This window comes from Leptosomus discolor, chromosome 5, assembly GCF_034619465.1.
Source record: "Leptosomus discolor isolate bLepDis1 chromosome 5, bLepDis1.hap2, whole genome shotgun sequence".
In the NCBI taxonomy this organism is placed as follows: domain Eukaryota; kingdom Metazoa; phylum Chordata; class Aves; order Leptosomiformes; family Leptosomidae; genus Leptosomus; species Leptosomus discolor.
Genome location: NC_141395.1, coordinates 34,821,663 through 34,835,088, shown reverse-complemented (window position 1 = coordinate 34,835,088; position 13,426 = coordinate 34,821,663). Strand labels below are relative to the sequence as shown.

Here is a 13,426-nt window from a genome sequence, read left to right as displayed (position 1 = left end):
ACAAAGTGCAATATAACTAAAGCAGAGACCGAGAACAGAACCATACAAGCAGAGGGTGAAAAGTCAGGCAGGGTTCTGAGGAGTAAAAGGAGCTTAAAATAAACGTGGAGAGGCAAAATGAAGCTAACAGACAGCAAGCCTACCCAGAAGAGCAAACCTTGTCCAACTGTGTTAAGTCTCTATTGATCCGTAGCACTGAAAAGTCTCACAAACAATAAAAACAGCTTATCAGCACACTAACAGTATTATTAAAATTGTTGATGCAAAGGGTACTTAGTAAAATTAGAGAATTAATAATGGCTTCTCCTCCCACTAGTGTTCAGCACAGAAGACTTCACAATGAAAAGGGCCAGAACGGATTCTCTGTTTTCTTAGAGGTAGTATCTTTGGAAAAACAAGGCATCCTGGTGGGACAGGCTGCTGACAGTACTTGCTTTGGAGGTAAGCCACATTTACTTCCCCAGTTAAAGTACCAATACCATGAGAATCCTCTTCACTTGAACAGTCCCTGTGGTTTCCTTCTGTTGCTCTAATCAGGCAACATCAGTGATACAGGACAGTTTTTTCAAAAACCCTTGTTTGTCCACGAGCAGCCACAAGAAATCACCAAGCATGAGTTCTCAGTTTGTATCCTTCCTTTCTAGGATGAATGTGTTTTCCCTCTCCTTTTTTTTTGCTCTCTTTCTCAAAGCTCAGAGCAACTCAGTAGCATATGGAAATGAAATTCGTTTATGCATTTCATCTTCATCCTCCTCATCTCCTTCATGGATGGAACTGGCTGGATCATCTTGCTCAGATTCTGTCCTTGTTTCAAAGAGCTGCTCTTCCAGGAAGAAGCTCCCAATGCCGTATTCCTCCTCATGCGCCTTTGTTTCTGCAGGTGAGACGTGGGGAGATCCCAGAACAAAGCCTGCAAACCTGCCAGATTTTTAAAGGGAGAAGTGATCAGCTGAGAAATGAGAAAAATACTGTCAACACAGGGGGTACTGACATGCCCACAGGCAGTACACATGAGGGGAAGCTGCAGCATGAGCTAAGGAGTCCTGAACAACAGTGTAAATTGCAACGGATGGCAACAACCCTGAAGACTTGTTTTCCTGCCTCATCTTTTCAGTCTTTTCTATATAAGTAACTTTTGTTCTTCTGGAGGCCATCTGCAAGGTCTTGTGACTAAGCAAGATGATCAAATGTCATTTTCTCATCTTGTCGGTACTCGTGGGGTAATCCAGAGCAAGCATTTGTACAGATGGATAGATGGTACTTGAGCCTCTAAAAATAAATTAAAGCTGTAGCATATTTGAGGCAAAGGCTGTAAGAATTCAGGTAAGTTGACATTGCTAATGAAAGGAAAAGCGGTGAGATCTTTGCATTCCTACATTGCTGCACTACTGCCTCGCTTCTGGTAGCTGCATACATGCTCTGGGCAAGCTGAGCTAAGGTCTTGCCAAAGACTTGCTTTGGGGGAATCTGGAGCTGCAGAGTGGGAATTCTGCAGCCGCTCCAAGTAAATGCCAAACTGGAGGTCTGGCAGAACAAAGCATGAACTTAGCCCTGTCCCTATTTCAATTCGCCACAAATCCTACTTTCAGTGGGCAACTGTGCTGAAGAGAGAGAATGGAGCTGGAGGTTTCTGGCAAGTGTGTGGGAACAGACGGCAGTTCTGACACCTGGCTAAGTGTCGACAGCATCAGAGAAATGTAAGAAAAAGGAAATGCAGCTACATTCTGGAGTTCTGGTAAACTGATCAATAATTTACATTTTAGACTTAACATTTCTGAGAGATGAATGTTGTCACCTCGTTCTTCTTGGAAGCACTGTTAGTCTAAATGGGGAACAGCATTGGACTGGCTGTTTTACAGGTTTGCGTTTTGTTCCACTGTCTTCTGATGCTTAATGGAAGCTTGAAGGGGTACTCAACTTTAAATAGGGCTTCTGTTGGTTCTCCTTTTAATTTTTGTATTTTTATAGCGAACAGGTCATAAGGACTATATTAACTAAGTGATGGCTAGAAAATACATGTGTCTCAACTGTTTGTGCATTTGGCAGTATTTTGCTTTACAATACTGCAGTGAGTTTTCACTTTTTGTATCTTTCAGTCATGCTACAGAATACAAGTAGCTTGGAAAATAAGCTGGTTTAACAGTAAATCTATAAAACTTGGCAGACAGACTGTCTGTGTGCCTATCCAAGGAAGATGTTCTGAAACTAGATTTAAATTTTTATTGATTAAATTCCAAGCTGACTGAGGCTTCTTTGAAATTGTGACTCTTGGTTCTGTGGCAAAGACCAAGTCTTTGTGGCTGAGTAATATGTGGAACTCTGCTTTTTATATCTTGAAGTTTTGGGTTTGATGGAAATACGCTGCTATTATGAGTAATTTTATATTCTGCAAGATTCTCTGGCTGCACTTATCTGACCCTTCCCAACTCATATTTGTCGTAAGTTTGTCTCATAAGCTGTATCTGGAGTAGGTCTTCTACCTGTTACAGTTCTGAGGTGTAGTCACTGGTCTCTTTATCTATATTCTTGGCCTTAGATACTGGTTGATACTTCAAGTAATACGATTCCTTGGCTGTGCAGGCTTGGAGAACTTAGTACAGTTAATATCTGAGCATGTATCTTCAGCCTGCCCCAATTTTACACAATGTAAAAGTGTACTGCTCTAAAAACTGAAGAAAGGGGCATTTCACTGGTTAGACAGCCACCTGGGTCACTGTGTAGGAACTTACAAAGGCACTGTAGGAAGTGTGTAAGTTTTAAGGAAAGCTGCCATCACCATGAATTAGCTGTGAATGTGCACAAGTTCTCAGTAATTTATGGTCAGGGAGGAATAAACAGGCAATACCACCAGCAAGGTGTGGCTTGATCTTTAGTGGGATTAGTCAAGAAGATAAAACTACTCTGCATGCAAGATACAACGCACCTGCAACAGTGCCTGAAGCAGCATTTCAGTCTGCTGTGTAACAGTGTCTGTACAATGTGTTTCCCATTTTAAAGAAGCCAGATTTTCTTACCTATGGGGGGACTGGAGTTTGGATACAGCTATCCATGATGGGAAGTCAGGGTTCCTGCAGAATGAGCGTAGCTCCTCCAGAGCTCTGATTGTTTCTGTTTCACCTTGTTCTCGATACTCCTCTTCAGTAAGGCATTTAAACACTAACTTTTTTGATTTAAAGTGATTCTTCATTTTTCTAGAATGAAATTAAAACAATTAGTATTTCTGAGGCCTTCTGGCAGATAGTTATTGCTTGTCCTTTTTCTCTACTACCTACTATTAACATGCATTAATCACTTTTATCCTTTAAAGAGAATGAGCTACAGTCTCGCATTCAAATTTTAGGACAAGGTATCTAATGTTTGCTAGCCTGTTTACCCTAGGTCTTAACCAAAGTTGTAGAATTCCACAGAATGGTATCTAATGAGCTTCAAATGAGCTTTGGCTCAGGTGCTTATTGTGTCCACATGGACTAAAATCTCATAGAATTAAATAGCAGGTTGCTTGCTCAGCCATTTCTAGGTGCAGTATGCAAAATGTGTCTGTGCAGAGACTTGGGCTGAACCAAAATCCAGTCTGCATATGTAACTTCGAAGATAAGCAATGCTCTAAGTCTGTTATGAGTTGTTCATGTTGTTTACTAGATCGCTTCTCTTAAATCCTGCTTTAAATTACAAAACTGAGTAGTCTGAGGCGAAAATGTTTACAATCTGATGTTTAGCTGCTACGTAGTGATGTATAATATAATTAGGTATCAATTAGAAAGTGTGCCATGTTCTGTTCCCTTCTGTCAACTGCTTTCAATTTAAATGTTGTGATGAAGTTAAGATAAGCAAGGGCTGGATGCCCATAAAACTTTCAGCTCTGCATAAAAACACCTGCTCCAACCAGCAGCATTCAACTTTCCTCCTTATTGCCCTGGAAAGCAAGAATGAACTGTGCAGGTCAAACAGTAAAGGTCTCACTGGTTCAGTGGGATCCGTACTGCTTTTAACAACAAAGAACACAAATTTCTTGTTATTTTGATATATGTGCTGCTCTGAACTGTGCATCTGGCGTCATGGCCTCAGTTTGCTGCTACTGCTTAGTGTTTTGAGACAGACAAAAAAAAAAAAACACAACAAAACACCAAACAAAACCTTATCATTCTCCTAAGAGAGACTTGTAGAGCTGTATTTCAGTGCTTTTTGGCTTCTATCAAGCCAAAGGTCCACATGGAGAACAAACTACAGTGCTTCAGGGTAACACAGGTATGTTCTGACTGCTGTGAACTCGTAGCTAAATCTGACTGATTTCAGACTGAGCTGAGCCTGTTTACATCAGGTAAGTATTGATCTTAGATGTTGCTTTTGAAATGGTTGGTGCTTCTCAGCTGCAGGCAAAAACCAGTCTTTGACAAATGTTAAATTCTACCTAAAATAAAAAAGCTTCAGCCTAGTCCACACTTCAACATCTAAAAAGAGCACAAGAGCAAAGCAATATGTTCTTCAAAATTAACAGTGTAAAAAATTTTAAAAAAAAAAATTGTGTTTTATTCTTCTGGTTATGCCAGTCTTTGCCTCTTCCTGGTTCTCTGCAGGTCAGCAGAGGTCCACAGCTACGGGACAGTCTGCACTAAAGACTCTTAATCTGGGTGCCATCACTGAAGGTTAAAACCAGATGGAAATTGGCAGGACTTTTTGCAATCTTCACTTGAGTGTTGGACTTGTGCTAAAACATGCTTCAAATTCAAGGATGAGCAAACACGTTGCTCTCATATTGCTAATCAAAATATTTAGCAAAGGTCTACGTATTGTAAGCAGTTCCCATTCCAACTGCCACAATATAAATGGGGGTCTTGGAATACAGGGGGATGTCTCCACAGTGATAACAGATTGTTTCCACAAAGTAAAGGTAGATACGTACATCTAGGATAATAACCCTGGAAAACTTAAAATCAATGGAAACTGTTATTTTTGTTGATACAGGTTTTTAGTCTCTGAACTCTACCCTATCTAACCTACAAGGACTGTCACTTTCTAACATCTGCTTCCTCAGTGGTAGTACACAGTTTTATCCTGTAAGATTCAGTACGAGTTACCTGCAGATTCTCTCCCTACACATGAAGCCAAGGCAGAATTGCTGCAGTTAATCAATCGACCAAACGGAAATGTCTTGGTTACCATGTGCTGCAGACTAGAAGGTGCTACATTTGTACTTAAGAGCGCAGTCACATTTCTCTGTTCTCCATAGAACAAAACTCGTGCTTAAAACTGCCAAATGGAAAATAATTAAATTCCTGTGTCTCGCGGATTTAAACCTTCGCTATTGCAGCTCTACATTTGGTAAAAATATGAACTAGTACTAGAAGGTCATAAATCATTATTGAAGTGTAAGAGTATTTCATTATCAGCCTCCAGTATTTCCTGGTGATACAGGGACTTGAGACTTTCACAAATACATACAAACCTGCTGATGTGACAAGCAGCACCAAGGGGGTAACACAGGCCTTTTGAGCAGAGGCTGACTGCTATTACGGCATATGCAACTTGAGGTACGGTGACACCACAATACATCAAGACAAAGGCTGTCAATTGTAACGTCCATGCGAACAACGTTATGCTCAGTTCAGTGGTAAGCGGTCCATGCTGATAGCAAATGGCAAAGCTGCTAATTCCGACAGCCAGAAAATACCCTGTAGAAACAGAAAAGGAGGACACAGAGAAAAAGATGCAAACTACCCATATAAACTTCATTACTTTGATTCACAAAGCTTGCAGCTGCTGTGAGGTATAGCCTGCTGTTTTGTGTGTTCTTATGGATACCTGCATTAGGTTGTATGTGCTTTCTATTTCAGAAGTGTGCAAAGAGTTCACAAGGTGATCTGTGAACAGCCTTTGGCTAGTGCTACGAGCTGCATGTGAATTCTCCCCATGCAGGAATGTCAAGGCAGGTGCCAGAGGAATAGATCTGTCAGCCCCTGCAGCCACATCCAGTTAGCAACGTATGCATCCAGTTCCCAACGTATGCATCCAGTTCCCACATCCAGCAAAATACAAACCAGCATAGCTGCCCTTTGGCTGTTACAGGGAAAGTCCGTAACGGCAAATCAATGAACAAACAGTACTGGCAAAATCCACTCTTGAAGCTGCTACTGGCACAGTGTTTCAGGCTCCTTATTTAATGATACAGTGTGAGTAAATGCTTATTTGAGTGCATTAGGAACCTCTGGAATATTCCAGTGTCTATGGCTTAGGAGAGAAAAGTACTCCACAAATGAGTCACTTTTGATTTTATTTTTTATGGGCAGGTATTCATCTAACCACTAAATTAAACCAGATTCTGCAGCACATTTTTTTATAATATTCTTACCCAACAAGTAGTTTCTGTATTCAGACCACAACCACTGCATATTCTCTTTAAAGCAGTACATAAAATATAGAGAGGATATCCAGCAGCCACTCATTAAGATCCAGAAAGTACTGCGCTGGAAATTAAATTTAAAAAAAGAAAAAAATTTTAAAAACCTTTGAAAAATAAAAAACTTTCAAGTCAGAATCAGGACCATTGGGTGCAAGGGAACTCACATCAAAACCAGATGTGACATTCATTAGACCTATAGGGCTTATGATCTGTGTTACACTTCCACCGTACAGTGCTCCATGCGCTACAACCAAACACTATCAATTCTAAGCAGAGCTACTGATCTCTGTATTGGTGTGTCGTGTCCCGATGTCGTGGTATAAGCCTATCGCAGTGTATTCCCAACTAATGTATCTCAGCAATACTGTAGGCATGCACAAACTTTGTAAAAGTAAGGGAAAAATTCATTTCTGCCTTGCAGTGAATTGTCTCTGGTGAACGGAAGAGAATCTGTCTCAGTTGCCACTAAAACTACATTTTGATTTAGACTGATTCATGGATTCAGAAGTAAGCTTAGCTCCAGTCCAATAAAAATAATTTAAGTTTAAGAATAAATTCTTCTTCTACATCACCAATCTCCTGTTTAAAGTAAACTCAGGAGCAAGCTAACTAGAACTTGATTCTGACCTGATTATATTTACTTGACGCAAGAAATCCTGCAGTCATTTCAGTGGAATTACCTGGCCACGAGACCAGAGCAAGGTCAGAATCTGGCTCTGTACTCTTCACTTCCTATATTATGATGTTGATGATTGTTACTATTTTGTTTTATAAATGTAGATTTACCCTTGGAATAAACCTTTTAAGTGTCAACAGGACAAAGACTAGAAGAGCAAGAACACCCAGTATTATTCCAGAAAGGTAAAAGAAGTTGGTACTCCTGTAAGAGAACAAGAGAGAATAGAGTGAGAAGTATAATTTGTAATTGGTTAGGATGCCAACACTTGTAAAAACAGCAGTGATCTTCAACAAGAACTTAACACAGCTGTAAATTAGCGTTGTAGGTACATAGTTAACAGGCCCAGTTTAGATATAAATCCCTATAAGGAAAGATTCCCAACAGATACTTAAGGTCACTGGAGTTGTTACAGGCTAGGAGATTGTGTTGTTTTTTCTTAAAGCTCACACTATTTCTACTTTCATTTACCTTCTAGTTTTTAGTAATACCATTTTCGTCTATGTACCGATACGGTTCTGTACCGCAAGAGAAGTTTTATTTTTTAATGTAAATGTATTTTTTAAAATGTAAAAAAACCCTCCACAAACCCACAGGGTTTTTTATAAGCTTATGCATGTATAAAGTCTGACTTTGTAATTCAGAGTTAACTCTATAAAAGCTATTGCTGCTCTGCTTGTTTTAGAGATGCCTCCTGACAATTAATTTGTGACTCATTTTGCTTTGAAGTCATGGGACACATGTTTTGCTGTAACAGTAAGTATCCTTCCTTACATGCTACGTAAAAGATGCATCAAAAGAATGATGGGGAAAGGCTGGCACAAAGGTGGAGGCAGACAGGGCCCCAGATGAGCTCATCCTAAGCATTTCTCGCTGCAGGAAGGCATCATTTATAACATATGCAGCAGCACTCAGCGTTCTGATAACCTCCCTGGTCTACAAAAGGGAGGGAGAATTTTTCTGAATCCACACACTTGCTTGCTGAGGATTGTCTTGGTGTCACCCAGTGCAGGAAGCTTGGATACAAGAACCCTAACACAGCTAAGTGATTAATAGATCGCAGCACTCCAAGATATGTCACAATCTGTCCAAATACAAGTGGTATGAAGGAGTTTTAAATTTATGTTCGGTTTCCTTATTTCACTTTCCCAAAGAACCCTGTCTCTCTAGCTTAGAAAACAGACCAAAGGTGCACAGACTTTGGGAAAGAAGGTGAAAAACCAGCAGCTAGTACTCACCTGCTCAGGCTGTTTGCAAAATGGAACAGAAAAATTCCAGCTACAAACAAAAACAAGAGCTTTCCATCTAGCACTAAAAAAAAAGGGGAAAAAAATAGAAATGGACTTTAGACTAATTCAATCTGCAATGTTGATTATATAAAGTATCAACAGAAAAGTCCCAAGCTTTTTACCGAAGAGATGGTACATTCAGTAACACTGGCAATACTAATCTATCTGTAATCTAAACTGAAAGCTTTTTTACTTACTTTCTCGTTTCACACTCACAGTGTACGGTTCAGTTTTGAAGGGCTGTATTTTGAAACAAATATCCTCTCCATACTGTTTTATGCTTATGAAAGTTTCTGTAGATGTCTCTGGTTTCCAGATTTGAACAGCACACACAGCAAACTCAAAAACAGTTTCTGAATTACGACAGTTGCTTTTTTCTGAAATAGGCTCAAACCTGAACATTTCTCTGCTGTTGACTTTTATCTAAAAAAAAAAAACAAAACAGAATACAGAGAGGTAGCTCAGAATCACTGGGGGTTTTTTTGTTTTTCTGAACTATATAGCATGTAAGACAGAGACATAATAATGAAAATCAGTACAGAGAGCTCGAGAGTAAAACACTAGTGTGATTCTTAGTTGATTAATATTGATTAGTGGTATTATGCAGAGATTAATTGTTTAGGCCTTACAAGGTGATTGAGAGAACTCAATGTCAGCAAAGTTCTATGAAGGGGGTTCAATCCATCCAAATCTCAGTGGGTTTGGTTTTACCATGACACTTGCCCACACAAATTTCTAACAAAACCAGTAATATTTGACTGACCACAGTTTCCTTTGTGGATGTTCATACGCTTCCCCATTCCCTTCCTCAACTGTAAGAAATTGGACTTCTGTTCTTGTAGTTAATAATGGAATCTTGATGTTAGGGACAAAAGAGGTATAAGGAAAATGGAAGACATCATAACCAGAAATTTAATTACAAAGCACGTTCCTGTTGGGTTTTTCTGAGGTTTCTTGCTAGTTCCTAGCACCCTCCCCCACCAAACTGGTGAAAGATCTTGTTTATCTTCTGAGCTGGGATGATCTTCCTGAAGATTGTGATTCATTGTGAGCTCTTCATCAGGGCCTATTAGACAACAAAGACCCATCTACAAAAAAGTGATGCAACAGGTAATAAAACAGGCTTCTACTGGGAGAAGAGACAACACGTCAGCATGCAATTTGTTGTGGGAAAAATCTGATCTTCCTGCTTTTAAGCATTTATTCCAGGAAAGCTTGTGTGATTGCTGGAGGGTTTCACCTCCCGAAGTCTGCTACCATTCACAGAAACATCTGCAGCAGGTTCCTGAGGAAAACAATCCTAGGAACAGACAAAGAGATGTTCTAGTTCCTTATATCTGAGAGCAAATTCCTCCAGCAGATGAAGGGAAACTGTTCCCTTCCCTTGTCCAGAGATACTTCCCAGGAAAAAAAAGGAGCCACAAAGATGGTCAGCTTGTTCCTTTAGTTATTATCATTCCACTGTTAAAGAGTCCTTATATTGTTTTGAGCTAACCTCTAAACACATTTCTTCTAAGATGACCCTCTGTTACTCAGAAAAACAGAAATGCACTGCTACTGCTGTTCTTTCATTAGTCACAATCTAATAGACCTTTGGCTCCTACACTGTGGCTTGGTATGCTACAGCAAGTGAGTCACAGAACTGTGTATTATCCTCAAATTTAAAAGTTTTCTAAAGGTGTTTGGTGATAAGCGAAAACATTTGTGCAGAGGTTAATCAGTCCAGATTAAACAGTGGTCCATCAGTAGAAAAGGTGTGCAACAAAATATTATGCAACACTTAAGTTAATGTTTGTGTGGCATCACGCTATAAGCCTGGATGACATCCTTCTAATAAAGAGAAACCAAACCTCACTGCATTCCCAAGTGGGGGATCACAATGTTGCTTTTTTATCATGGTCCTACCCATACACCATTCAAACTACTAATTACACAGAGATACTGATTTGATTTTGCTAACTGATCGTACACTTTGCTGGCAAAAGTTCACGAGAAATGTACTGCATACCTGAATGATGCTCAAAATGGCCTCTTACCTGGAGAGTCGACCAAATGTACTGTAAGCGCATGGTTCTGTTTTGCACATAGCAGTAACAGTTTTCATCCTGTTTCTGAATGACATTCATTTCCTGCAAAAAGCTACAGTTTCTACCTGGCGGGGGGAAGAAAAGTTAATTTTAAGCATGTATCAAATACAAATGCGTAATTTTCCTTTATTTCATTGTTGTATATGCTGAGGATATCACAAGCAATTTGCAGATAATCGAACGTAAAAACTATGCTGCAGCGTAGCATGTTCAATATGATTTAGAAAATCCAAATTAGACTTCTAATCAAGTCATTTAGGCTCCAGAGTAAACTGCAACATCTTAGGGAAAAAAAAAATAATTTAGGGTGGTATTTTTAAAAAACATAATCAATAAAAGCTTGGCTTCAGTATCAGTGTTTTGATAGCACTGGAATAGGGCCTCTGGGCCAAATTCACTGCTGGCACGAGTGGGTGCGACTCCACCGGCGTCGATGCTTATACCAATGGTGAATGCAATTGTGGGAGTCTGAGCAGGTAAACAGGCTTACATATCAAAACAGTCACTTGGCACATGACACGGCTGCTAATCGCAGCAATCATACTCCTCTCCCTCAGAAATGTGTCTAATGTTAAATAACGCAACCCTTCTTTTTAAAACAAATTTTCCTGACATGGTCCAGCCATGACCTGTAATAAAGCAACTGCACTGATAGCTTGCCATAAGTCACTTAATTAGGTATGCTAACTGGTCTAACTATCCTGAAATGTTAGTTAGCCCCTACAATCTTCAGAATGAGCAATTTTGAGCAGAAATACACCTAAAAGATTTATGGAGCAAACTTTGAAGAGTAACATACATTCTGATCTATATACATGTGTAAAATATAGCCTACAGTGCACTACTGCAGTGTTCCAGGAACATAATTAAAGAGAAGAATAAAGGAAATAATTGCAGATCTGAACAGAGGGAGTCATCTGGCTCACTGAATAGAAAATGTAGGTCTAAGCCAAGCTCAATAATAACTGCTAAAACACCGTCATACACTCAGAACAGAAAAATGAGTATGTGCTAAAGAGTCTCAATCTGGACAAGGAGATACTGTTTGCAGGTAAAAACCTGCCCTGTCTCTATAAGGAAGCTGAACTTAGGCTAAATTATTTTTTAACCAATTTAATTAAGCCAATTAAAAACACCCGTGTGGATGTTCTTACGTAAGTTTATTAAGTCATTCCAGAAGTAAAGTGTCCACAGATGATCCTGCTAGATTGGTTTAAACTTAAAATTTTGGCATTTTAACTGTGAAAAATTAACCACCCGATTAATTTTCATCCACAGCAAATCCAGTGGGAGGGAGCACAACCCTTCAGACAAGGGCTGGCTGTACCTCTTGACAGGCACTTCCATAAAAGTCGTCAGATGAAGTTGCAAAAGGATTAATTCGTCTCTGAAGTGCTGCCAGCTGATGCAGCAAGCAGGTGAGGCTGGGCACTACCCAGGGCTAAGGCCAAGATAATCCAGCGACAGGAAATGGCAATACCCTAGCAGGACTACACCACAGCTGAGTGCCAACACCTTCCCTGCAGGGTGTGTTAGGGTTTTCTGCCACTACGGATGAACTATCCATCCACATTACAAGTAATGTCCTCCATGTACAACGCTAGCAAGTATTTTCTTAACCCCTTAAAATTAAGGCATTTTCTTGAGAAAAACAATTTGCTTTAATCATGACATCAGCTGCGTCAAAGTGAAACAATCACATTCTCAAAGGAAAGATGCTTCTGAACAAGTCACCCTGAGATGGAGGATTTTCTCTACTGTGAGGACACACAGAGAAGGCAACTTCCAGGTTTCGAGATTGCCAGCAGTGAAGAGAATCAGCATCTCTGCAGAACACGGAGGATGCCCAAGGCTCGGGAACATCAAAGCAAGAGGGGGAAGCAGCTTCTTGAGTTATGTATCGCTACTACAACTGCAAATAACCTTTAGGGTTTTCACTGCCCTTGTGAATGAAACTGTTCTCCACCCCATACTCCCAAACCAGGCTGATGAGAAAGCCAAAGGGAGTGACACAGACTCCAAGTCAGTCTCCCGTGCCAGTGGCACCCAGCCTTTCGACCTCGGCCGCCGAAGCGGCCGGGAGAAGCACCTGCTCTCTGCGCACTCGGTGCCGCTTTGCTCATGCAGGTCCTCCCAGCCTGTGTCTGCCTGACCCACAACGTGCCGCGCGGAATACCCTTGTGAGAGCTGAACTGAGACGGGACAAGCAGGAGAAATCAGCAAAGCGCCTCAAAGGGCTTTAGATCTCGGCCGACGCGGGCAGGGAGCCGGCAGCAGCAGCCCCGGCCTTTCCATACGGCAGCGCCATTTTGGGCAGAAGCAGCACGTCGCGCTGTACCGGGGGCGACGGAGACTGAAGGAAACCGGGGGAGGAGAGCGTGTCCCAAGGGGGCGGGGGGTGAGGAAACACCCCCCCCCCCCCCCCCCCCCATCTTGTAACCACCCGGGCAGGGAAAGGGACACCCCTAAGACCACCGCCTCCTCCCCACCCGCGGCCTGCCCTGCCCTGCCCCGCCGCCGCCGGCGGAGCTCTCCCGGCGCCGCGCAGGCCGCTCGAGGTCGGGAGGGGAAGGCCAGTACCTGCTGACGGCACCTCGCAGCTGCTCCCGGCCGCCCCGGCCAGCGCCAGGAGGAGCAGCCGCAGTCCCGGCCCCGGCCGGGCGACGGGGCGCTGCCAACCACGGGGCGGCCGCGCCGGACTCATGTGGCGGCCGCCGGCTTCGGCCTCGCCCCTACCCGTTGCGGCGAGGGCGGTCCCCGGCGCGGGAAAGGGGCGGTACGACCCTGCGCTGCCCCGCCGCCCTTCTCCCTCCGCGCGACCGCGCTCCGCTGACGGTGGGCCGGGGTGGCTGGGAGCGACGGGCCCTGGGCGGGGGCTTCGGCCCCGGTTTGCCTGAAATGCGTGTGCGGGGCGCATGCGACACCCCGGCCCCGGACAGCGGCCTGTGTGGAGGCGGGCGCAGCCCCTCGGCGCCGC

The 13,426-nt window shown here is 42.3% G+C and overlaps 1 protein-coding gene across 1 annotated transcript; it reads right to left on the bottom strand.

Annotated features, from left to right (window-relative positions):
* Positions 1-573: 573 nt before the first annotated feature.
* NEMP2 (nuclear envelope integral membrane protein 2) lies at positions 574-13,153 on the bottom strand. The gene is made up of 9 exons (XM_086465454.1): positions 13,030-13,153; positions 10,399-10,514; positions 8,560-8,785; positions 8,312-8,384; positions 7,184-7,277; positions 6,347-6,461; positions 5,444-5,669; positions 3,015-3,191; positions 574-918 (listed from the first exon to the last, which is right to left on the bottom strand). The coding sequence occupies exons 1-9, from the start codon at positions 13,151-13,153 to the stop codon at positions 693-695; spliced, it is 1,377 nt and encodes a 458-aa protein (XP_086321580.1). The 3' UTR covers positions 574-692.
* Between the last annotated feature and the right edge of the window lie 273 nt (positions 13,154-13,426).